This window comes from Muscardinus avellanarius, assembly GCF_963383645.1.
Source record: "Muscardinus avellanarius genome assembly, chromosome: 15".
In the NCBI taxonomy this organism is placed as follows: Eukaryota; Metazoa; Chordata; class Mammalia; order Rodentia; family Gliridae; genus Muscardinus; species Muscardinus avellanarius.
Genome location: NC_137801.1, coordinates 68,201,940 through 68,220,837, shown reverse-complemented (window position 1 = coordinate 68,220,837; position 18,898 = coordinate 68,201,940). Strand labels below are relative to the sequence as shown.

At 38.9% G+C, this 18,898-nt stretch overlaps 1 protein-coding gene across 1 annotated transcript; it reads left to right on the top strand.

Moving 5' to 3' along the window:
- Positions 1–1,856: 1,856 nt before the first annotated feature.
- Positions 1,857–16,057, top strand: DUSP11 (dual specificity phosphatase 11; the record flags this gene model as incomplete). The annotated part of the gene is made up of 9 exons (XM_080711196.1): positions 1,857–1,984; positions 4,595–4,670; positions 5,766–5,897; positions 8,965–9,088; positions 10,983–11,043; positions 12,678–12,724; positions 13,108–13,183; positions 13,368–13,547; positions 15,865–16,057. The coding sequence occupies exons 1-9, from the start codon at positions 1,884–1,886 to the stop codon at positions 16,055–16,057; spliced, it is 990 nt and encodes a 329-aa protein (XP_080567322.1). The 5' UTR covers positions 1,857–1,883.
- Positions 16,058–18,898: the final 2,841 nt, after the last annotated feature.

Genomic DNA, 18,898 nt, shown 5'->3' with positions numbered 1-18,898 from the left:
AACAGAAGTCCAAAACCAAAACCAACAAAACTTGAAATTAGCTAGAGGTCCATCAGTATTGGACTGGTTAAATAAATGATGGTACCTTAGTTATGTTACTTATAATTAAGTGCTCTGTGATCATTAAAAATGATAATAGATATATGTATAAACTGAGATAGTATCCTACTTTCTTTTTTTTTTTCTTTCTGGCTTTTGGTGGTACTGGGGATTGAACTCAGGGCATTGAACACACAAGGGAAGTGCTTTGCCACTGAGCTACATCCCAGCTTGGTATGCTGCTTTTATATAAAAAGAGAATATACATACATGTGAAAATAAATATATTTTATTTTATTTTTTGTGGTAGTATTGGGGTTCCTGGAAACCCTTCTACCTCCAGGCTACACTCCCAGATATATATATATATATATATATATATATATATATATATATATATATATATATATAATTTTTTTTTTAAATAGGGTCTCTTACATCAGCAGCGCGGCTGGTTTCAAACCTGCCTGATTTTCCTGTCTCCGCCTCCCAAGCGCGGGGATTACAAGCGTGCGCCACCACGCCCGGCTATATTTAATTTTTTATTGAAGCATTGTAGTCATCTTAATAGAGTACAAGATGGTAGATGCATACATGCACACGTCACCCAATTATCCCTTACCCAATTCCCCGTCCCATTTCCTCCCCCCTCCCTCCTTCTCATGTTTGGCTTAGTGATTGATATGCTTATTAAAGAACGTGATGAACATTAGAGCATTTCCCTCTTCCCCTTCCCATCCCCCTCAGTTAGGTCACCTTATTTGCTCATCTGTAGTATCTCCTTCTTCGTCTCAAGTTCATCCTATGACCCATTTTCTCCCTAGGAGAAAATGCATATTAGGAGAGCATCCGATTTCTTATTTTTTTGAGACTGACTAATTTCACTTAGCATAATGTTCTCTAGTTCCATCCATTCCCCTGTAAGTGATGTAATTTTTTTATGGCTGAATAAAATTCCTTGTGTGCATATCTCATAGTTTAGTCATCCATGCATCTGTAAGGACATCTTGACTGGTTCCATAGTTTGGCAATTGTGAATTGTGCAGCTACGAACATAGATATGCATGCATTAGTGGTAGTCTGGTTTCCATTCTTTTGGGTAGATAAATGCTGGCGAGGATGTGGAGAATTGGAAACTCTTATACATTGTTGGTGGGATTGCAAATTAGTGCAACCACTTCGGAGAACAGTATGGAGGATCCTCAAAATAATGGGAAAGAACTTACGATATGAAAGTAAATATTTATACACGATATACAAAGTGTAAACACTTGGAAATACCTTGGAGAACACACTAGGAACAGGAGTGAGTGGGATGGGACTTTTTATGCTGTGTCCTGTACAATTTGTAACCTGAAGGGTGCTTACAAGAATTTATCCAGCCGGGCGTGCTGGTGCATGGTTGTAATCCTAGTACTTGGGAGACTAAGAGGATCACAGGGTCGAGAACAACTCCAGCAACAAAGCGAGACTCTCGGCAACTTATCGCAACCCTGTTTTAAAGGGGGGAAGGTTGGAGGTGTAGCTTGGAAAGTAGAATGCTATTGGGTTCCATCCCAGTACCAGACACACACACAAAAAAACTACGGACCTGTGCTACAGACCTCCAGCGAAGGAGGGCGCTGTAACCTCCTACGTCCTGTTTAGGAACCTAGCGTCTGGGCGAGCCGACGTGCTGACGTCATCGCGTCGGGCAGTGGCGCACGCGCAGTAGGGAGACACCGGGCGGCTCCGCGGGTTTCTGCCGGGGCGCTTCCGATCCCGCATCTTGTCCTGGCACGGAGGCCGCCAGACTGACGGCTTTGGTCCGCTTGGCATTGGGTGGGCGGCATCTCGGGGCCCACATGAACCAATGGCATCATGCCCGCAGTGGCTGGGGCCGGGGACGCGACTTTGCTGCTCGTCCCTCAGCCAAGAAGAAGGGCGGAAACCGGATCCCGGAAAGGTAATCTGCGCCGGCTCGGGCGCCATCTCGCTCCCTCTCACCGTCGCGGCCGCGCGCTGGGCCCTTCTGTCCCCTAGTTAGAGGCTTTAACTCTCGTTGCCCCATCGGCAGTAGCCGAGAGAAACTGTCGGTGGTGGTCTGAGAGTTCTCCCCACCCATTTATTATTTATTTATTTTTCCGGGTCTGGGGATGGAACCCAGGGGCATTCGACCTCCGAGCTACACCCCCAGCCCTATTTCTTATTCTTTATTTTGAAACAGGGTCTCACTGAGTTGCAGAGGGCCTCACTAAGTAGCCGAGGCTGTCCGCGAACCGCGATCCTCCAGTCTCAACCTCCCGAATGCTGGGATTACAAGCGTGGGCCACCACGCCCGGTTTCTCCCCACCCTTTTAAAAGCGAGGCTCTATCCCTTGCTCCTCCGGTAAAATACGGAAGGACTGCTTTAAGGCGGGACTTAGTGTGGGATACCTCCCTAATCACCCAGGCGGAGTTAAGGTCTTTGGTGTGCGTGGTAGTGGGGATTGGACTCAGGGACATTCTACCTCCGAGCTGCATCCCCAGCCCTATTTTATTTTTTTTGTTTTGAAACAGGGTCTCACTAAATTGCAGAGGGCCTCTCTAAGTTGCTGAGCCCGGTCTTGAACCTGTGATCCTCTTGTCTCAGCCTCCCAAGTACTGAGATTACAGGCGTGCATCACCACGCCCGACTTCAAGTTATGCTCTTTTTTGGCACAGAAAAATGTGAGTAATAAGATATAAGTTGGAAAGAATTTCTAGTATCCTGCCTTGGAAAACTGGTTTACATTTGTTGCTTCCTAAAATCGCTTTCATCTTACCTCCTGAGAGAGTGTGAGTGTGTGTGTGTCGCCGTGTGTGGTACTGGGGATTGAACCTAGGGGAGTTCTAGCTCTGAGCTATACCCTCGGCCCTCTTTTATCTTATTTTATTTTTATTTTGAAACAGGATCGCACTAAGTTGCAGAGGGCTTCATTAAGTTGCTGAGGCTTGGAAACCTGCGATCCTGCTGTCTCAGCCTCTCAGGTACTGGAACTGCTGTCATGGGCCACCTCCCCGAATTATCTTTTGAATCTGTAAGCTTTTGTCCTTCAGGATTCTAATGCAGGTCTTGTGTGACCTACTGAGGTTGAGTTCCTAATATTGTCCATGTACCTACTCTAAGTCAACATAACTTAATAAGTTATAATAAGTTTAACTTAATAAGTTAATAATTTTCAATCCATTTTTCACAAAAGAAATCTTATAAATAGGTAATTATTAAACATTGAAATTGTGCCATGAACACTGGTAAAAGCCTGTAATCCCAGCTAGTTGGGAGGCTGAGGCAGATGAATCACAAAGTTGGAGGCCAGCCTCAGCAATTTAGAGCCTGTTTGGAAAACAGAGTGTGGGGGGCAGTGCTGCTGGAGATATAACTCAGTGTGGTACAGCACCACTGGGTTCAATCCTCAGTACCAAAAAAACCTGCATCTAAATAGGAAAACAGCCAATAGGTATTCCTCTAGTGCAAAGCATCATTTAAAAAATAAAATAATCTCCTTGTTTCTAAGGTACTGAGTGGTCTAAGATCATTTCTGCTTCAGCAGCCCCATTTCTTGCCACACTTGTTCTCATTTTTCTTTTTAATTTCAATTTGATTGAACACAGGGGTGTTCTACCTCTGAGCTACAACCCCTATACCTCCAGACCTGTTTTATTTATTTTGAAACAAGCTTTTGCTAAGTTGCCCAAGCTGGCCTTGAACCTGTGATCCTCTTGTCTTAATCTCCAAGTACTGGGATTACAGGCATGTGCCACCATGCCTGACTCTTGTTTATATTTCAGGTATACTAAACTAACTGGTTAATTCTAACTCATCCTACAGAAGTCAGCTCAAATGTTACTTTTCACATAGCATTATTAAGCAAAGTTCAGTCTCTTCCGTGTGTGTGTGTGTGTGTGTGTGTGTGTGTGTGTGTGTGTGTGTGTGTTACTAGATGATGAACCAGGGGCATTCTACCTCTGAGCTACATCCCCATGCCTTTTCTGTTTTTTTGTTTTGTTTTGTTTTGAAACAAGGTCTAGCTAGGTTGCTGAGGCTGTCCTTGAACCTGTGATCCTCCTGTCTCAGCCTACCAAGTACTGGGATTACAGGCACGCACCACCACCTGGCCAGGTATACTCTTTAAATATGAATTTAAAGTTTTCTACTGATTAGATTTGCTGCTATCAGTTGAATGAAGACTAAAGAGCCCTGTGAAGTAAAAGGATTAGATTTAAACTGTTTCAGGCGATGTGTATGTATTCATGACACATTAGTATTTGGTACTGGGGCTAGGTTTTACCGGGGATACAGAAGGTCAGACAAGCTCTGATTTTACATATTCCTTATTTGTGGAGACCTTTGCACTGTTCTGTTGCTTTGGGTCAGTTTTCAGGGTGGGTAAACAGGAGAAGGAAAGTTATCGGGCAAGAGTGAATAAGCTAAATGACAGGATGCGAAGCAGAGGGAAGGGATATAGTGCATGGACTGTAACTGGTTTTGCAGGAGCCTTTATTCAGTGGGGAGAGACAGGCTAACAGTTTGGCTAATGAAAAACTTACCTGCTAGGTGGAAGGACTATCTCCCAGTTGGACAGCGGATACCTGGGACCCGTTTTATTGCTTTCAAAGTTCCTTTGCAAAAGGTAAGTAAAAGATAATTCAGTATTCTTTCAGAAATCCAAATTGAACATGTAGAACACTGTTTCTCAATCCAGTCACACTCCATTTTCCCTTTTTGTTGCAAATACTTTGTGATCTCTTTTACTGTTCAGAAATTCACAAATGAATAGAATTCATTTCCGTACAGTTTTTTGTTTTGGAGATTGAACCCAGAGGTGTTCTACCTCCGAGCTATACCCCCAGCCCTATTTTATATTTGAATCATTGTCTTGCTAAGTTGCCCAGGCTAGCATTGAACCTATAATCCTCTTATCTCAGCCTCCAAACCACTGAGTTTACAAGCATGCCCAGATTCCATACATAATAATAAAGATCACGAAATTGCTGAGGCTGGCCTTAAACCTTTGGTCCTCCTGTCTCAGCCTCCCAAGTACTGAGATTACAGTACTTGCTTCCATACTGAGCAAGTGAAAAACTCTTAGTAGATTTCCAAACAAAACAATAGTCTTTGCTTTGTTGATAAGGTGATTACTGTCCTGGCCGAAACCAATGTACATTGATTTGCTGCAAAAGAGAGTTCTGGCTGGGCGGACCCTTGTAATCCCAGCATTTGGGAGGCTGAGACCAGAGGATCTTGGTTTGCGGACAGCCTCAGCTACTTAGTGAGGCTCTTTGCAACTCAGTGAGACCCTGTTTCAAAATAAAGAATAAAAAATAGGGTTGGGGGTGTAACTTGGAGGTAGAATGCCACTGGGTTCCATCCCCAGTACTACACACACACACACACACACACACACACACACACACACACAAAGTTTTTAAGCTTAGGTAAATAGGAACGGTTAATGGTTTTTAAATGTTTATTAATGTTGCCTATGACATGCAAAAGTTTTTCAAGACATGGTGCACAAATAAACACAAATACATAAATCAGGTGAGCTATTTTCCATCTTCCAGTCACTGGGAGACAGATTAGTAATAAAGCTTCGAGAAGAGTAATAGAAACTTTTTTCTTTCAATGTCATTGTATGTTTGCATCATAAGATTTGAATAAATGCATAATATAGTAGAGGATTTTACACACACATTATTTTCTCTTATTTCGTTCTCTCCGACAGAGTTTTGAAGCACAGCTTACTCCAGAAGAATGCTTTTCTCCTTTGGACCTTTTTAACAAAATTCAAGAACAAAATGAGGAGCTTGGATTGATTATTGATTTAACATATACTCAGCGCTATTATAAGCCAGAGGTAAATTAACCCTTAATTGAGAAGAACTCTCTTCATTGTGATACTAAAATAATTCAGAGTAATTTAGTAGCTTTCATTTTGTGTTAATGTGAGGCCTGGCTTTCTTTTATAGGTAATAATTATAAAAGGGAACAAAAGGTTTCCTTAATTACAAGTTTTCAGTTTATCTCAAAATGAGATGGGAGACCTGAATTAAACTACTATTTGGTCACTGTTACTACCTATATCCAAATCTTCATCATCATCAACAAAAACTCTGTAACCATTAAACAGTAATTTCCCATACTGTCTCCTCCAAGCCCTGGTAACCTCTAGTCAGCTTTCTGTCTCTTATGAATTTAACTGTTCTAGATGCCTCTTACACGTGGGATTATATAATCTCTGTCCTTCTGTGCCTGGCTTATTTTACTATGTTTTCAAGGTTCATCCATGATGTAGCATCTTTCAGAGTCTTATTCCTTTTTATGGCGGGATGTTCTGTTGTATGCCTGGGCCACATTTTGTTTATCCATTTATCTGTGAATAGACACTTGGGTTGTTGTGCTTGTTGCTGTTATGACATTGGTGTACCTGTGCTTTTTGAATCCTTACTTTCAGTTCTTTTCAGTGTATGGCAAAGAGTGGAATTGCTCGGCCATATGTTTGTTCTGAGTTTAACCTTATGAGAAAATGCCATACTTTTCTATTGCTGTTTTCTTGTTTTTAAAGTTATTATCTGAAATTTCAAACATACAGAAAAAGGCACACTATTTATAGGTGTTTATTATATATACCCATTAATACATTCCGCTTTAGTATTTTTCATCTTACGGCTGTCATGTTTCATCTTTACCCCTACCTATTTCACCCCATTCTATATTTTAAAGCAAACCTTAGAGACCATATAATTTCATCTCTATATATCTTCGTATATTTAAAATAAGTACTTTTATTACCCTATCAATTCTTTAGTGACAAGTATGTAGTGAGTGCTTAAACTTGCAATTATCTCTTAAGTGTCATTAAAAAGTCTATAGATTTCCTTCATGTCCCTTCTTTTTCCTCCTCTTGAATCATTTGTACTGAAGAAATCAGATAGTATTTGTGGTATGTGGGTTTTGATCATTGCATCTCTTCATTGCATCTCTAAGTGTCATTAACCTATATTTTAAGCCCTTTTATTTCCTGCAAATTGATAGTTGGATCTAGCTTGATCACATTCAGGCTTGATTTTCTTGTTTTTGTTTTGTAGGCAGTGATTTGTTATCCCGACTGGAGGCTTTTAAGACAGTCATTATCTCTTTCTGTGATATTAGTCACTGGTGATTGGGCTGGGCGTGGTGCCGCATTCTTGTAATTCCAGTGCTTGGGAGGCTGAGACAGGATCTCGCCCAGGTTCAAAGCTAGCCTCAACTACTTAGGCTCTCAGCAACTTAGTGAGACCCTGTTTCCAAATAAAATACAAAATAGGTCTAAGAGCCTGGAGGTAGAAGGCCCCTGGGTTCCATCCCCAGTACCACAAAAATAGTAGTAGTAGTAGTAGTAATATTGATAATTGGTGCATTATTTGGGGCTTACAAAAGGGTGAATTCTATCATTCTTTTTCATGCATTAGCTGGGTATTCTATAAAGCAAAGCCTTCTCTTATCAACTGGTTGTCCGGTTATGCAGGCATGATTCCTTTTTTTTTTTTTTTTTTTTTTTTTTTTGGTGGTGGTGGTACTGGGGATTGAACCCGGGGGCCCTCTACCTCTGGGCTACACTCCCAGACCTATTTTATATTTTATTTGGAGACAGGGTTTCTTAAGCCAGCTAAAGCTGGCTTCGAACCTGCATGATCCTCCTGTCTCAGCCTCCCAAGTGCGGGGATTACAAGTGTGCGCCACCACGCCCGGCTTGCAGGCATAATTCTTTTATTTAAGATTTTTCAAAATAATGACTTGTACTAGTTGGATTTTATTTGATTAATTTAGTTTTTGCATCATTCTGAGGTTCATTATAGTTGCTTTTTTTTTTTTTTTTTTACTGCAGTTGTTTAACTTATTGAGGCCTTATCTTTTACAGTACTGGGGATTGAACCCAGAGGCATTCTACCTCTGAGCTATACCCCCAGCCCTTTTTATTATTATTATTTTTGAAACAGGGCCTTACTAAGTATCTGAGGCTGGCTGCGAACCTGTGATCCTCCTGCCTAGCCTCCCAAGCACTGGGATTATAAGCATGTGCCACCATGCCCAGCAAGGCCTTATCTTTGGATAGTTGGAGAGTCTTTGGCTCCTAAGACTTTTGAAACAACCCTAGAAACCTTTAATCACTATGTTTGCTGTTTTTATGAAACAGCTTACCTTGTTCCAGGCTCATCTTGTGCATTTCTTACCCCAGTCTGAATTGTCTGTTTTTAAAGGTTATTATTTTAATTTTTATGTTTTATAAGTGACCTTAATAAGGTTTTTTTTAATAGTTCCTTTTAATGGGAATGATACTTAGAGACATCCGTCTGAGAGCTAGGTTTATTGCTGCTGGGCTAACATTCCTAAGCTCTTTCTGTGGGTAGAGCTGGGCGGGGGGAGATATTAAATACAGTACATCAAATACACTACATCATGGGTTTGTGCTGATGTATTCTTTACTTCCCATTTAAATTCAGAGCTATAGGATTTTCATCAGACTTCTGTCTTATCCATTATAGGATTTTCACTTAACCTCTTCTGTCTCTTATCTATATCTACTTTTCCCACTCCACAAATACTTCTACTTAAATCATGGCTGCTTTATGAGAAAGCACGGGTCTTTGAAATGTAAAATATTAAGCAAAACTGTTCATATACTTTTTAGTTATAACGTATGTGCATTCATTCACATTAAATTTGTTGTGGGTAAACAACCTATTGACTATATGTCCTGTAGTTTTAATGAAAAATCAAATAACACTTCCTGGTTGAAACAGCTTTGGGAAAAAGTGATTCTTTTATAATTGCTGGCATAGTAAGATTATCATAATATCTTGCTTTATATTCTAGTGTCTCTAGTTTTTAATTCATAACCTGCAAATGAAATAATGTATATCTTTCTTGGTTTTCTTTTATAGGATTTGCCAGAAACTGTTACTTACTTAAAAATTTTAACAGTTGGGCATCAAGTGCCTGATAATAATACTATTTTTAAATTTAAGTCTGCTGTTAATGGATTTTTAAGAGAAAATAAAGATAATGGTGAGTTTTTGTGGATATTCTTTTTCTTATCTGAACTTTGGTGTATATTTTGAGTGGGTTGGAAATTATTGATATTTTTAATAGTTTTCACAATGGATGTGTTTGCTTTGATATTGTTAAGGTGAAAATGTCAGTGATAATAGAGTATGGTGTTTTTCCTTTTCTTAGTAACAAACAATTTACTTTGGGAAATAATTTTAGTGAGAAATATGAACTGAATTTGTCTGTCTCTTAAAACTTAAATGGTACTTGGGAAATTGAGACAAGGATTACAAGTTCAAGGTCAGTGTGCAGTAATTTAGCAAGATCCTTTTTTCAAAAATAAATAAGTAGGCTGAACACACGCCTGTTATCCTAGTACTTGAGAGGCTAAGACCAGGAGGATAATAGGTTCAAGAACAAGACTCAGAAAGTAGTGAGGCTCTCTGCAACTAAGCGAGGCGCTATTTGAAAACAAAAAATAAAACAGCCAAGGGTGTGTAGCTCAGAGGTAGAAACAGGGTTCCATCTTCAGTATCACGAAAATAAGGAGAAAAGAAGTTTTGAATGGGAAATAAGTAATAAAAATGGTTTTGTGGGTTTTTTTGGTTTTTGTTTTGCAGTAAATTTGAGGATGAAACCCAGGGGCATTCTACCTCCAAGCTACACCCTCCAGCCCTATTTTTTTTTAATTCTTTCATTTGAAACAGAGTGTAACTGAGTTGCCAGGGGCCTCCACTGAGTAGCTGAGGCTGTCCCTAAACCGCAGTCCTCTTGTCTCAGCCTCCCAAGTACTGGTATTATAAGCATGCATCACCACACCCAGCTTTTTGTTTGGTTTTCTAAATATTAGGTAGAAGAAAAAATTAAAAATCTCAAAGTCTGAGAGTTACATTTAAAAAAAAAAAAGGCAAAGGTTCAGAAACAAAACAGATTGGGCCAGTAGAATTGTACCTTTGTGGTACATATTAAAGTATTCCTGTTTCCCTACTATAGTGTGCTTGTAGTTAGTATCAGAAGTGAAGGCTGAGCTGGGAAGTAGTTCAGTGATAGAGACTTGCCTAGCATGAGCAACACCCTGGCTTCAATTTCCAGGTGTTTTTTTTTTTTTTTCTTGTGTGCTTGGGATTGAACCCCAAGGTATTCACCTGTGAGCTACACTCCTACACTGTGTAACTTATTTTTAGCCCTACTTTGTATTTCATTTGGAAATAGGGTCTCACTTAGTGAGGAGAGCCTCACTAAGTTGTTGACGCTGGCTTTGAAACTGTAGTCTTCCTGTCTCAGCCTCCCAAGTACTAGGATTACAGATATACACTACCATGCAAGCTCAGAAACATTGCGATGGAACCTAGATTGAAGCATTGTACATCCCAGCTATACCCCCAGCCCCATTTTTTTTAATCTTTATTTTGAAACAGGGTCTCAGTTGCAAAGGGCCTAAGTAGCTGAGGCTGTCCTCAAACCGTGATCCTCTTGTCTCAGCCTCCTAAATGCTGAGATTGCAAGCGTAAACCACCACGCCTGGCTTCAGAAACAAATTGTATTCTTCTCATGGTCTATTGTTTTTTTTTTTTTTTCCACTCACTTTTTAAAATAATTCAGTTTCTGATGGCACTGTATATTAAGACAAGGAGTTTGTCTCAGTGCATTTTATTGCACTGAGGAGCTTGTCTTAGTGCACTAATTGTTAATACCTGAGCAGACCTTGTGCTATTTACATTGAGTCTAATTGGGGCTGTGCAAAAACAATGAATGTTGACTTTCTGGGAGATCATTCTTATGTGTTCTTAAAAACACAGTCCTTCGCAGGTTAATGGTAATGTTGCAACTTGTAAATGTAACTCTTCAAAAAATTGTGTAACTTATTTTTAATGTCTCTGTTTTACTTAACTGTGTATTTCCTGTTTTATAGACAAACTTATTGGTGTCCACTGTACCCATGGTTTAAATAGGACTGGCTACCTTATCTGCAGGTGAGTTGCCAACCACCGAAGCAAACCATGTTTAAGTTGTTTTTGTCTGATTATAATTATAATGTAAGCTTCTTGCAAGAAATGCAATCAGTATAGAAATGTGTAAGGTAAAAAATCTAGTTTCACACCCAGAGATTAGACTTGAAAAATAATACAATTTACCATATAATAGGCATTCTGTTTTATAATTTAATCTTTAGTAGACATTTTCTACGAAAGTACTTGGACACTATTTTTAAAGGCTGCAGGGTTCCTTTACATACTGAAGAACATAAAAGTCAGATCTTTATATTATAAAACATTAAAGTACTGAGCATTCATACATGAATATTGTTGAATACATATGTCATTGTCTCAGATAATTTTACTTAATGGAATTTCTGGATAAATGAGTATGTATTTTTATACTCTTTACAGATATTGCTGCATTGTACCTATTTATATTTATTCATTCAAAAACATATTGAGCATCTGGTATGTTAGGCACTGAGCTGGGTGCTAGCTAGCAAAGGGACTTGACCTGTGTTTTATGAAGGAATAGATATGAATCACACAAATACGTAACCCTTACAAGTTCTGAGAAGGAGAGGGGCGTGGTATTTTGAGAGCATGCAATGGGAAGGGTTTGACCTTGTCAAAGGGGATAGAGGTTTCCATGGGGATATTTGAACAAATACCTGAAGATTGAATCAGTACTCACCAGGTAGGGACACTGTCGAGAGAATTCTGGACATAGAAACAGCAGTGACCCTATAACAGGCTAGTCTGTGTTGGGAGAACTGGGCCATGGGGTAAGTATGGCACTAAAATGGAGTAGGAGCTAGGTCATGCCGAGCTGTGTGTAAGGCTTTGTTTTATCTAAACAATAGAAAACCATTGAACTTTTTTATCAGGTATGAGTGACCATAATCAAAGCTGTATTTCCAGCCAATTATTTTATTACTGAGTGGAAAATGCACTGCATAGGAAAGAGGTAGAAGCAAGGAGTTGGGCTAGGAGGCTTCTGTACAGATTGAGGCGTAATAGTTTCTTGGACCAAGGTATGGTGGCCATTTTAGTGAGAAGACGTCATATTTTAGAAGTACTTAGGTGATGTCATTGTCAGGATGTGATGGTGGATTGAAGAAGAGATAAAGAAGAAAGGCTGAAGCATGGTGATTCTTGCTTCTGGCCTAGACAGATGTTTCACAGCAGTTTTTCAAATGATGCTAGTATTTTCCCCACCTGTCTTTTACTGGTTGTTGGTTCCTGATAAATACTCTTGTCATAGTAAGGAATTCTTCTGTTTTAGTGTACAAAGCATTTTGATCAAAGTGATTATTGAATTTTTCAAATATCTTTTAAACATCTACCAGTTTGGTCCTGTATTTTCTTTTCTTTCCTTTATTAGTTAAATTATTATTTGAATGTAAGTACTTTCTTTAGTATATTTCCCAAAGTTGGGTCATCTTGTGTTCTTGGAATAGTCTTTTTGTGGTCATGGCATATCATTCTTCAGTAATTGTTGGATTAGATTTGCTGATATTTTCATAGACCTTTTATGTCTCCATTTATAAATGAAACTGGACCTTTTTTGAAAAAATTCCTTTTTCTTTTTGTATATATAAATGACCCAAATTATGTTGTTTTGTTAGATATTTGATTGATGTAGAAGGCATGAGGCCAGATGATGCAATTCAATGTAAGTATAAGGGTTGTCACTATTTTCCCCTATTTATAAAATTTAAAGGTAAAAATATAGATGAGTTTCTCAATTTTTGAAAAAAAAGTTTAATTCATGTGTTCCAATATAAGATATTTTTAAACAGAAAGAAAAAACAAATTCTTGGGGCTGGGGGTAGAGCACCTGCTTAGCATGTGTGAGGCCCTGGGTTCAATCCCCAGCACCAAAAGAAAAAAGGAACAAGGTAATCTTTTGCCAAAAGTGTATGAAGGTATCTATCTGGAAGTAGTGAGATATGAAAGCTTGAATGATTAGTGAAGAATTTCAGCTTTGATTGGCTTTCTCTGGGAAAGATTTGTTTTCTGTACAAGTGTATTTCTAATAGTTCATCCACTCCTCAGTATTCAATAGGTGCCGGGGACATTGCATAGAAAGACAAAACTACATTGAAGACCTTCAGAATGGTCCTATCAGAAAGTAAGTTATATAAGTCAGGTTACCTGTATCCATCCTTCTGGTGGCTTGTTTATTTGCTGGAGGAAACCTAAGAAAAGCAATGGGAGGAGGAAAGGGCTGTTATTTCATAGGCCAAATGTGTTGTCACTGAGTTAGTTACTAAATCAGGAAGCTGGTAATATTGTATGGAACTGTTCTCTTTGAGGAATTGGAATTCCAGCATGTCCAGGCCAGGTGGTTTTGAAGAGTCAGCACATTTCATGAACCCAGTTCATACCACTAACAAGTATATTAACCAAGGACCTAAGTTTAACCTTCATCGAGCCTGTGGGTTTCAAATGCCTCCCCGGCGTTTTCACACTCCAAATTTTCAACAATCATTCAGGTAACTCTGCTTTCCCTTTTTAAATAAATGAAATAGAAATTAATACAACAAATTAGTGAAAATGCACTATAATGAGGAAGTGATATTTTCTTGCTTAACAATCTGAACCAAGTAGTGTCATCGTTCTCTGTATTCTGGAAAATCAAATACCGAATGGGAATATGTGACTTTTTAGAGGTAATTAGGTAAGAGACTTAGAAATTTTCACTGATTTGAAACTTAGCTTGAACTAAGAGTTTATGGTTGCCAGAAAGAATCTTGCATTCTTGGGCTACATTCATTGAAGTTTAGTTTTGAGGATAAGTAAGGTTGTTTTTTATAGTAAACATAAACAGTAAAATACCAGTAGAGACATTTGCAAAGCATTTCAACAAATCATAAAAGTATTTTACTTGAAATAGTCTTCTAGGATTCTTCAGAGACATAACGAACAGATTTTATAGATAGGTAGGCGGGCAGATGGATGCACAGGAACGGCTTATTAGGGGAGTTGACTCACATATGGAGGCAGAGAAGTCCTGTCACATGCCATCTGCAAGCTGGAAAGGTAAGAAAGCCTCAGAACCAGGGAACCTGGTAGTTCTCAGTGTGCGTCCCAAGGCCAATGGCTCGTGGGACATGGCGTGGGAGAGGAGGCCGACTCCAAGTGTGTGTCCTGGAGCCCAAAGGCTGGCGCACTTGAAGTTTCCAGGGCAGGAGATGAAGGGTGTCCCGGCTCCAAAAGTGAGGGCAAACCGCCTTTCCTTTCTTTGGCTCTACTGGAACCCCAGCCAGTTGATTGGTGCCCACCTACATTGAAGGAGGGTCTACCAACTCATACATCAGTTTTTTCCGGAAATACCCTCAGGCATATCCAGAAATAATGTTTTACCAGTTATCTAGGTATTTAATCCAGTCAGGTTGATAACAGAGATTAACCATTGCATATAGCAAGGTGTTAGTCTTTGACGGTTTTTGATGAGCAATCCAATGAGTTGTCAAGCTGGACCTGGATTTGCATCTTGGTCTGTCATTCATCCAGTGTGTGATCTTGGGGGAGATCACACACTGGATGAATCACCATTTTTTATCAGTTAGGAAGAGGCTTTAACCCTGTAGAGTATGGTGGAGTTAAAGCAGTGTAACACATTGTAAACACATTAAAAAAGATGGTATTATTAAAAGATGTTACTTGTGGCATTGAAAATTGGCATAACTCTTTTGAAACATAGTTTAATAGCCATAAAAATACTTATATTGGTAAATCTGGTTGAGATTAAGGAAATACTCTAAAATATGGAAAAGTTTATATCCATTCTATCATTCAGCACATTTCTCAAACTCCCTACTGTGTCTCAGACACAGACTAGTTCAGGATACAATAATATATATTCAGAAGTAATATATATTCATACCTACAGTAATATATATTCATACCTAGCCGGGTATGGTGGTGCATGCTTGTAATCCCCGCGCTTGAGAGGCTGAGACAGGAGGATCATGCAGGTTCAAAGCCAGCCTCAGCAACTTAGTGAGACCCTGTTTCCAAATAAAATATAAAATAGGGCTGGGAGTATAGCTAGGAGGTAGAAAGCCTCTGGGATCCACCCCCAGTACCACCAAAAAAAAAGTGTTAATCCTAGAAATATTTTTGCTAGTGAAAAAACTGGAAGTCTGCATTTCTAATAACAAAAAAAAAACTAAAAAGTAATTATATTGGTACTCTGATATTTATAAAGCATTGAAAGTGATAGCTCATACAGTAACAAAAATAGGTTATGATTCAACAGGCCAAAAAAAAAAAAATGCAAAGGTAAAAAGACCAAAAGGAAGTATTAGGCAGTTGAATTAGATTAAGTGAAATTGGGGTTTTGGAGCTTTCATTTTACTTTTATTAGGTTTCCAAGGTTGATCTTATTTTTGAAACAAATCCTAGTTATCTAAATTTGTTGCATGTACCATGGCTAGAGTATTTCTCTACATCCTAATCTTTAGTACTAAGTAGCTTATTCTGTTTTATATCAACCCTGCTCGACTTTTGGAGGGGAAGTATACAGTTAGGCTAGTGTGAGCATGCATTTAATCTATGTAGGGAAAGGTGGAAAGGCCCTATCTTGGAAGTCTATGTGTGCTAGGGCATTGGAGGAAATTTAAATATATTGTTTTGATTTAAGAGCCTATGAAGAAAGGTTAGTTCCATTTTTCATAAGGAATGAAAAGATAATTCATGTGCTAGGGTCATACAGGTAGCAAACAGTATAACCAAATACATATTATTTTATAAAGCTTATTGTATATTTTATTAATCCTAATAATGCTTTATTACTTTTTGTTTAAGAAAATTTTCACAAAATCAAAATGTCTACCAGAGAGGCCATATTCCCCCTCCGGGCCCTGCTGGAGAAGACTGCTCACAAAGGAGATACTTTTGGAACGTGAGGCCAAATGGCTATCAGATAGCCCAGAATAAGAGGTTTCCTGGAAGTTACCCGCGACTATCTTACCCAGCCTTTTGGGGATGGACCGAGTGATACAAACCTGTTCTGGAGACCAGAGCTTCACTGAAGATAGCTGGAGTGACTTTTAATAAAATCAGGTCAAATTAGGTTTTTCAGGTCAAATTAGGGTTTTATTGTTGTTTTTTTATCTATTTTATTGCTCCCTTATATGTGTCCAAACTTAAAGAAGAATTGCAATAATATTTACCTCTTTGCTGATAAATTCACATTAATTGCAGCAGGGCAAAAGAAAACCTCTCATTCCAGTCTTAAGTTTTTCTAAGAGAAAAATGATATTTTAGAATTGATAAAGTTTTAGAGCTGATAACATAAAAACATCCCTTGCAAATAATTTTTTAAAATTCCTTTTTCTATGTATTTCCTTCTTACTTGACTTGCCATATGAGTGTGTATCTGTTCAGAAATTTCAAGTGTTTTTATATGTCCTATTGACCCAGTCATTAAGGGTATCTTTTTTTCTATAACTATTCAAATTTTCTACTGAAATCTACCTAGGAGACAATTTCTTTAGAACCTAGTCATTATCTGTAATTAATTGTACAATTTTTTGTGATAGGTATAATTTTGTTCTGCAGGTAATTGGGGGATTTGACTAACTTTCTTTTACTGATGTGCCATCTAATACAAGGATGGATAAAATTTGAGGAACTGATTGTCTGTTGGGCAAGAGAGACTGATTGATAAACCAGAGTACTGATTAATTGAATTAAATTATAATTTACATGACAGGGTAAATGTCATCAGTAGGATAGAACTATCCAAAAAGCTTAGCCAGGTGGAGTGGCACACACTTGTAATCCCAGTACTTGGGAGGCTGAGACAGGAGGATTGCAGGTTCAAGGACAGCCTCAGCAACTTAGGGAGACCCCTTTTTCCAAATAAAAAAGAAAATAGGGCTGGGAGTATAGCCCGGAGGTAGAAAGCCCCTGGGTTCCATCCCTAGTACTACACACGCACGCGCGCGCACACACACACACACACACACACACACACACACACCGGAGGTAGAAAGCCCCTGGGTTCCACCCCTAGTACTACACACACACACACACACACACACACACACACACACACACAAAGATCTATAATCTTTTATAGATTATAAAGGTTGCTTAGTAAACAGAATAGGGTAAGATGTGACCATAAATTGCTTGGCATATCTGGGAAGACTATTGGTTTAGTGTTATTGCCCGTCTGTAGAACATAACCCTCTGGGATCTCTCTCCAGTTACCTATCACACTGGAGTGGTGCTTTACCTCAGGAACATACAGGGAGATCATTTGAGAGGGTGTACATTATTTTTAGTTGCAGAGGAAACCAGAAACCTTTGCTTGCCCAAGGAAGTGTCTCATTGCCATAGTAAACCCTCAGTGAATAGTTGATGAACACATGGGCAACTTGGCTTCATTTTTTGAAAGCCTCTGATTTTGAGGATTTGTGTCATAGAATGTATAATGCCATACATGTTATTTTCTCTGTTCTCTTATTTATGGACAACATATGGAACCTGACTTAAGGAAATACTTAATGGACTGTTTCCTGGCCTGTATCTAATTCACTCAATCGTGTTGCTATACTTCATCTAAGTAATGGCTCATAAAGTTTCTCTCTGCTCTCCACATTTAACAGAGATACAAAAGTTCTTCTTGCTACAAGCCTACTCTTATAGAATTGTTCCCCAGGATACATCTTGAAGGCTCACATTGGAAGAAATTGGAGCAAGACAACAGTGAGGCAAAAAAGAAACAGCAGGGGTAGGTATGGGAATCCAGCTGGTCTCATAGCTGTAAAGAATGCCTTGGCAAGCAGCTCCCAAGGAGGACCCTCCCAGCAGAAGGACCATATCCTAAACTCTGCCACCTTCCCAAATTTACTTGTCCCCTATATCTCTTCTATTTCAGTTGCCAACATGGCTTAAGCACCAAAAAATATTATCTGCTATCTTATTTATTTTTTAACACATTGGTTCTGGCTTCTGCCCACTCCATTGAAAGGCCTCTGGCTAAATAAGGACCAGCAATTCCCTTTTTACAAGGGTTTTTAGCAATCTATTTAGGCTTGTAAAGTTTACATTTTTATTTTAAAGTCACATATGAATAGTTTAAAATCCAAGTATCTCTTCCAGGATTATTATGAGCAGTTCTCTGCCCTGACTCAGATTATCATTTCTCAGAAGCACCCATTTGAAGTAGTTTCGCATTATATTCTTGTGTTTGTTTCCATTATTATTTAATATGATTATATATTGCCACTTCTTGGTTTTTTTCATTTTGTTCTGTTATCTGTTGATGGATTCCTGCCATAGTAGATGAGGACTGTGTTCTCACAGTGCTCACCCATACCACACCATGCCACAGTTGTTTCCTAACTTGTGGGTACGTTAGTGTGCTAAGTTGATGCTACTAGGTAAATATTCCGTGAGCCACAGTGCACCGTGGGTATGTTTCTTGTATCCCTGTTTTCCCTGTATTTTTGCCTTATTTGTTTGCCTCTTTTCCTATGGACTTGTCACTGATTCATCCCCCAAATCTCTAATACCATATGAAATCTCTTATTATGGGTAAATCTGACTTTTTCTTGTTGTTTGAAATATTTCCTGGAGCGCTCTTGAACTTTTCAAAGTTAGGTGCTGTGTTAGTTTACTAGGGCTTCCATAACAAAGTACCACATATTACATAACTTAAAACAACAGAAATTTCTCTTAATTCTGGAGGCTGGAAGAGATGAAAGTGTCAGCAGGGCTGGTTTCTTCTGAGCTTCTCTTGCTGTTTTGTAGATGTCGGTATCTCCTTTTGTTTCTTAATGGTTTTTCTTTTCTTTTCTTTTCTTTTTTTTTTAGTGTGGTGCTAGGG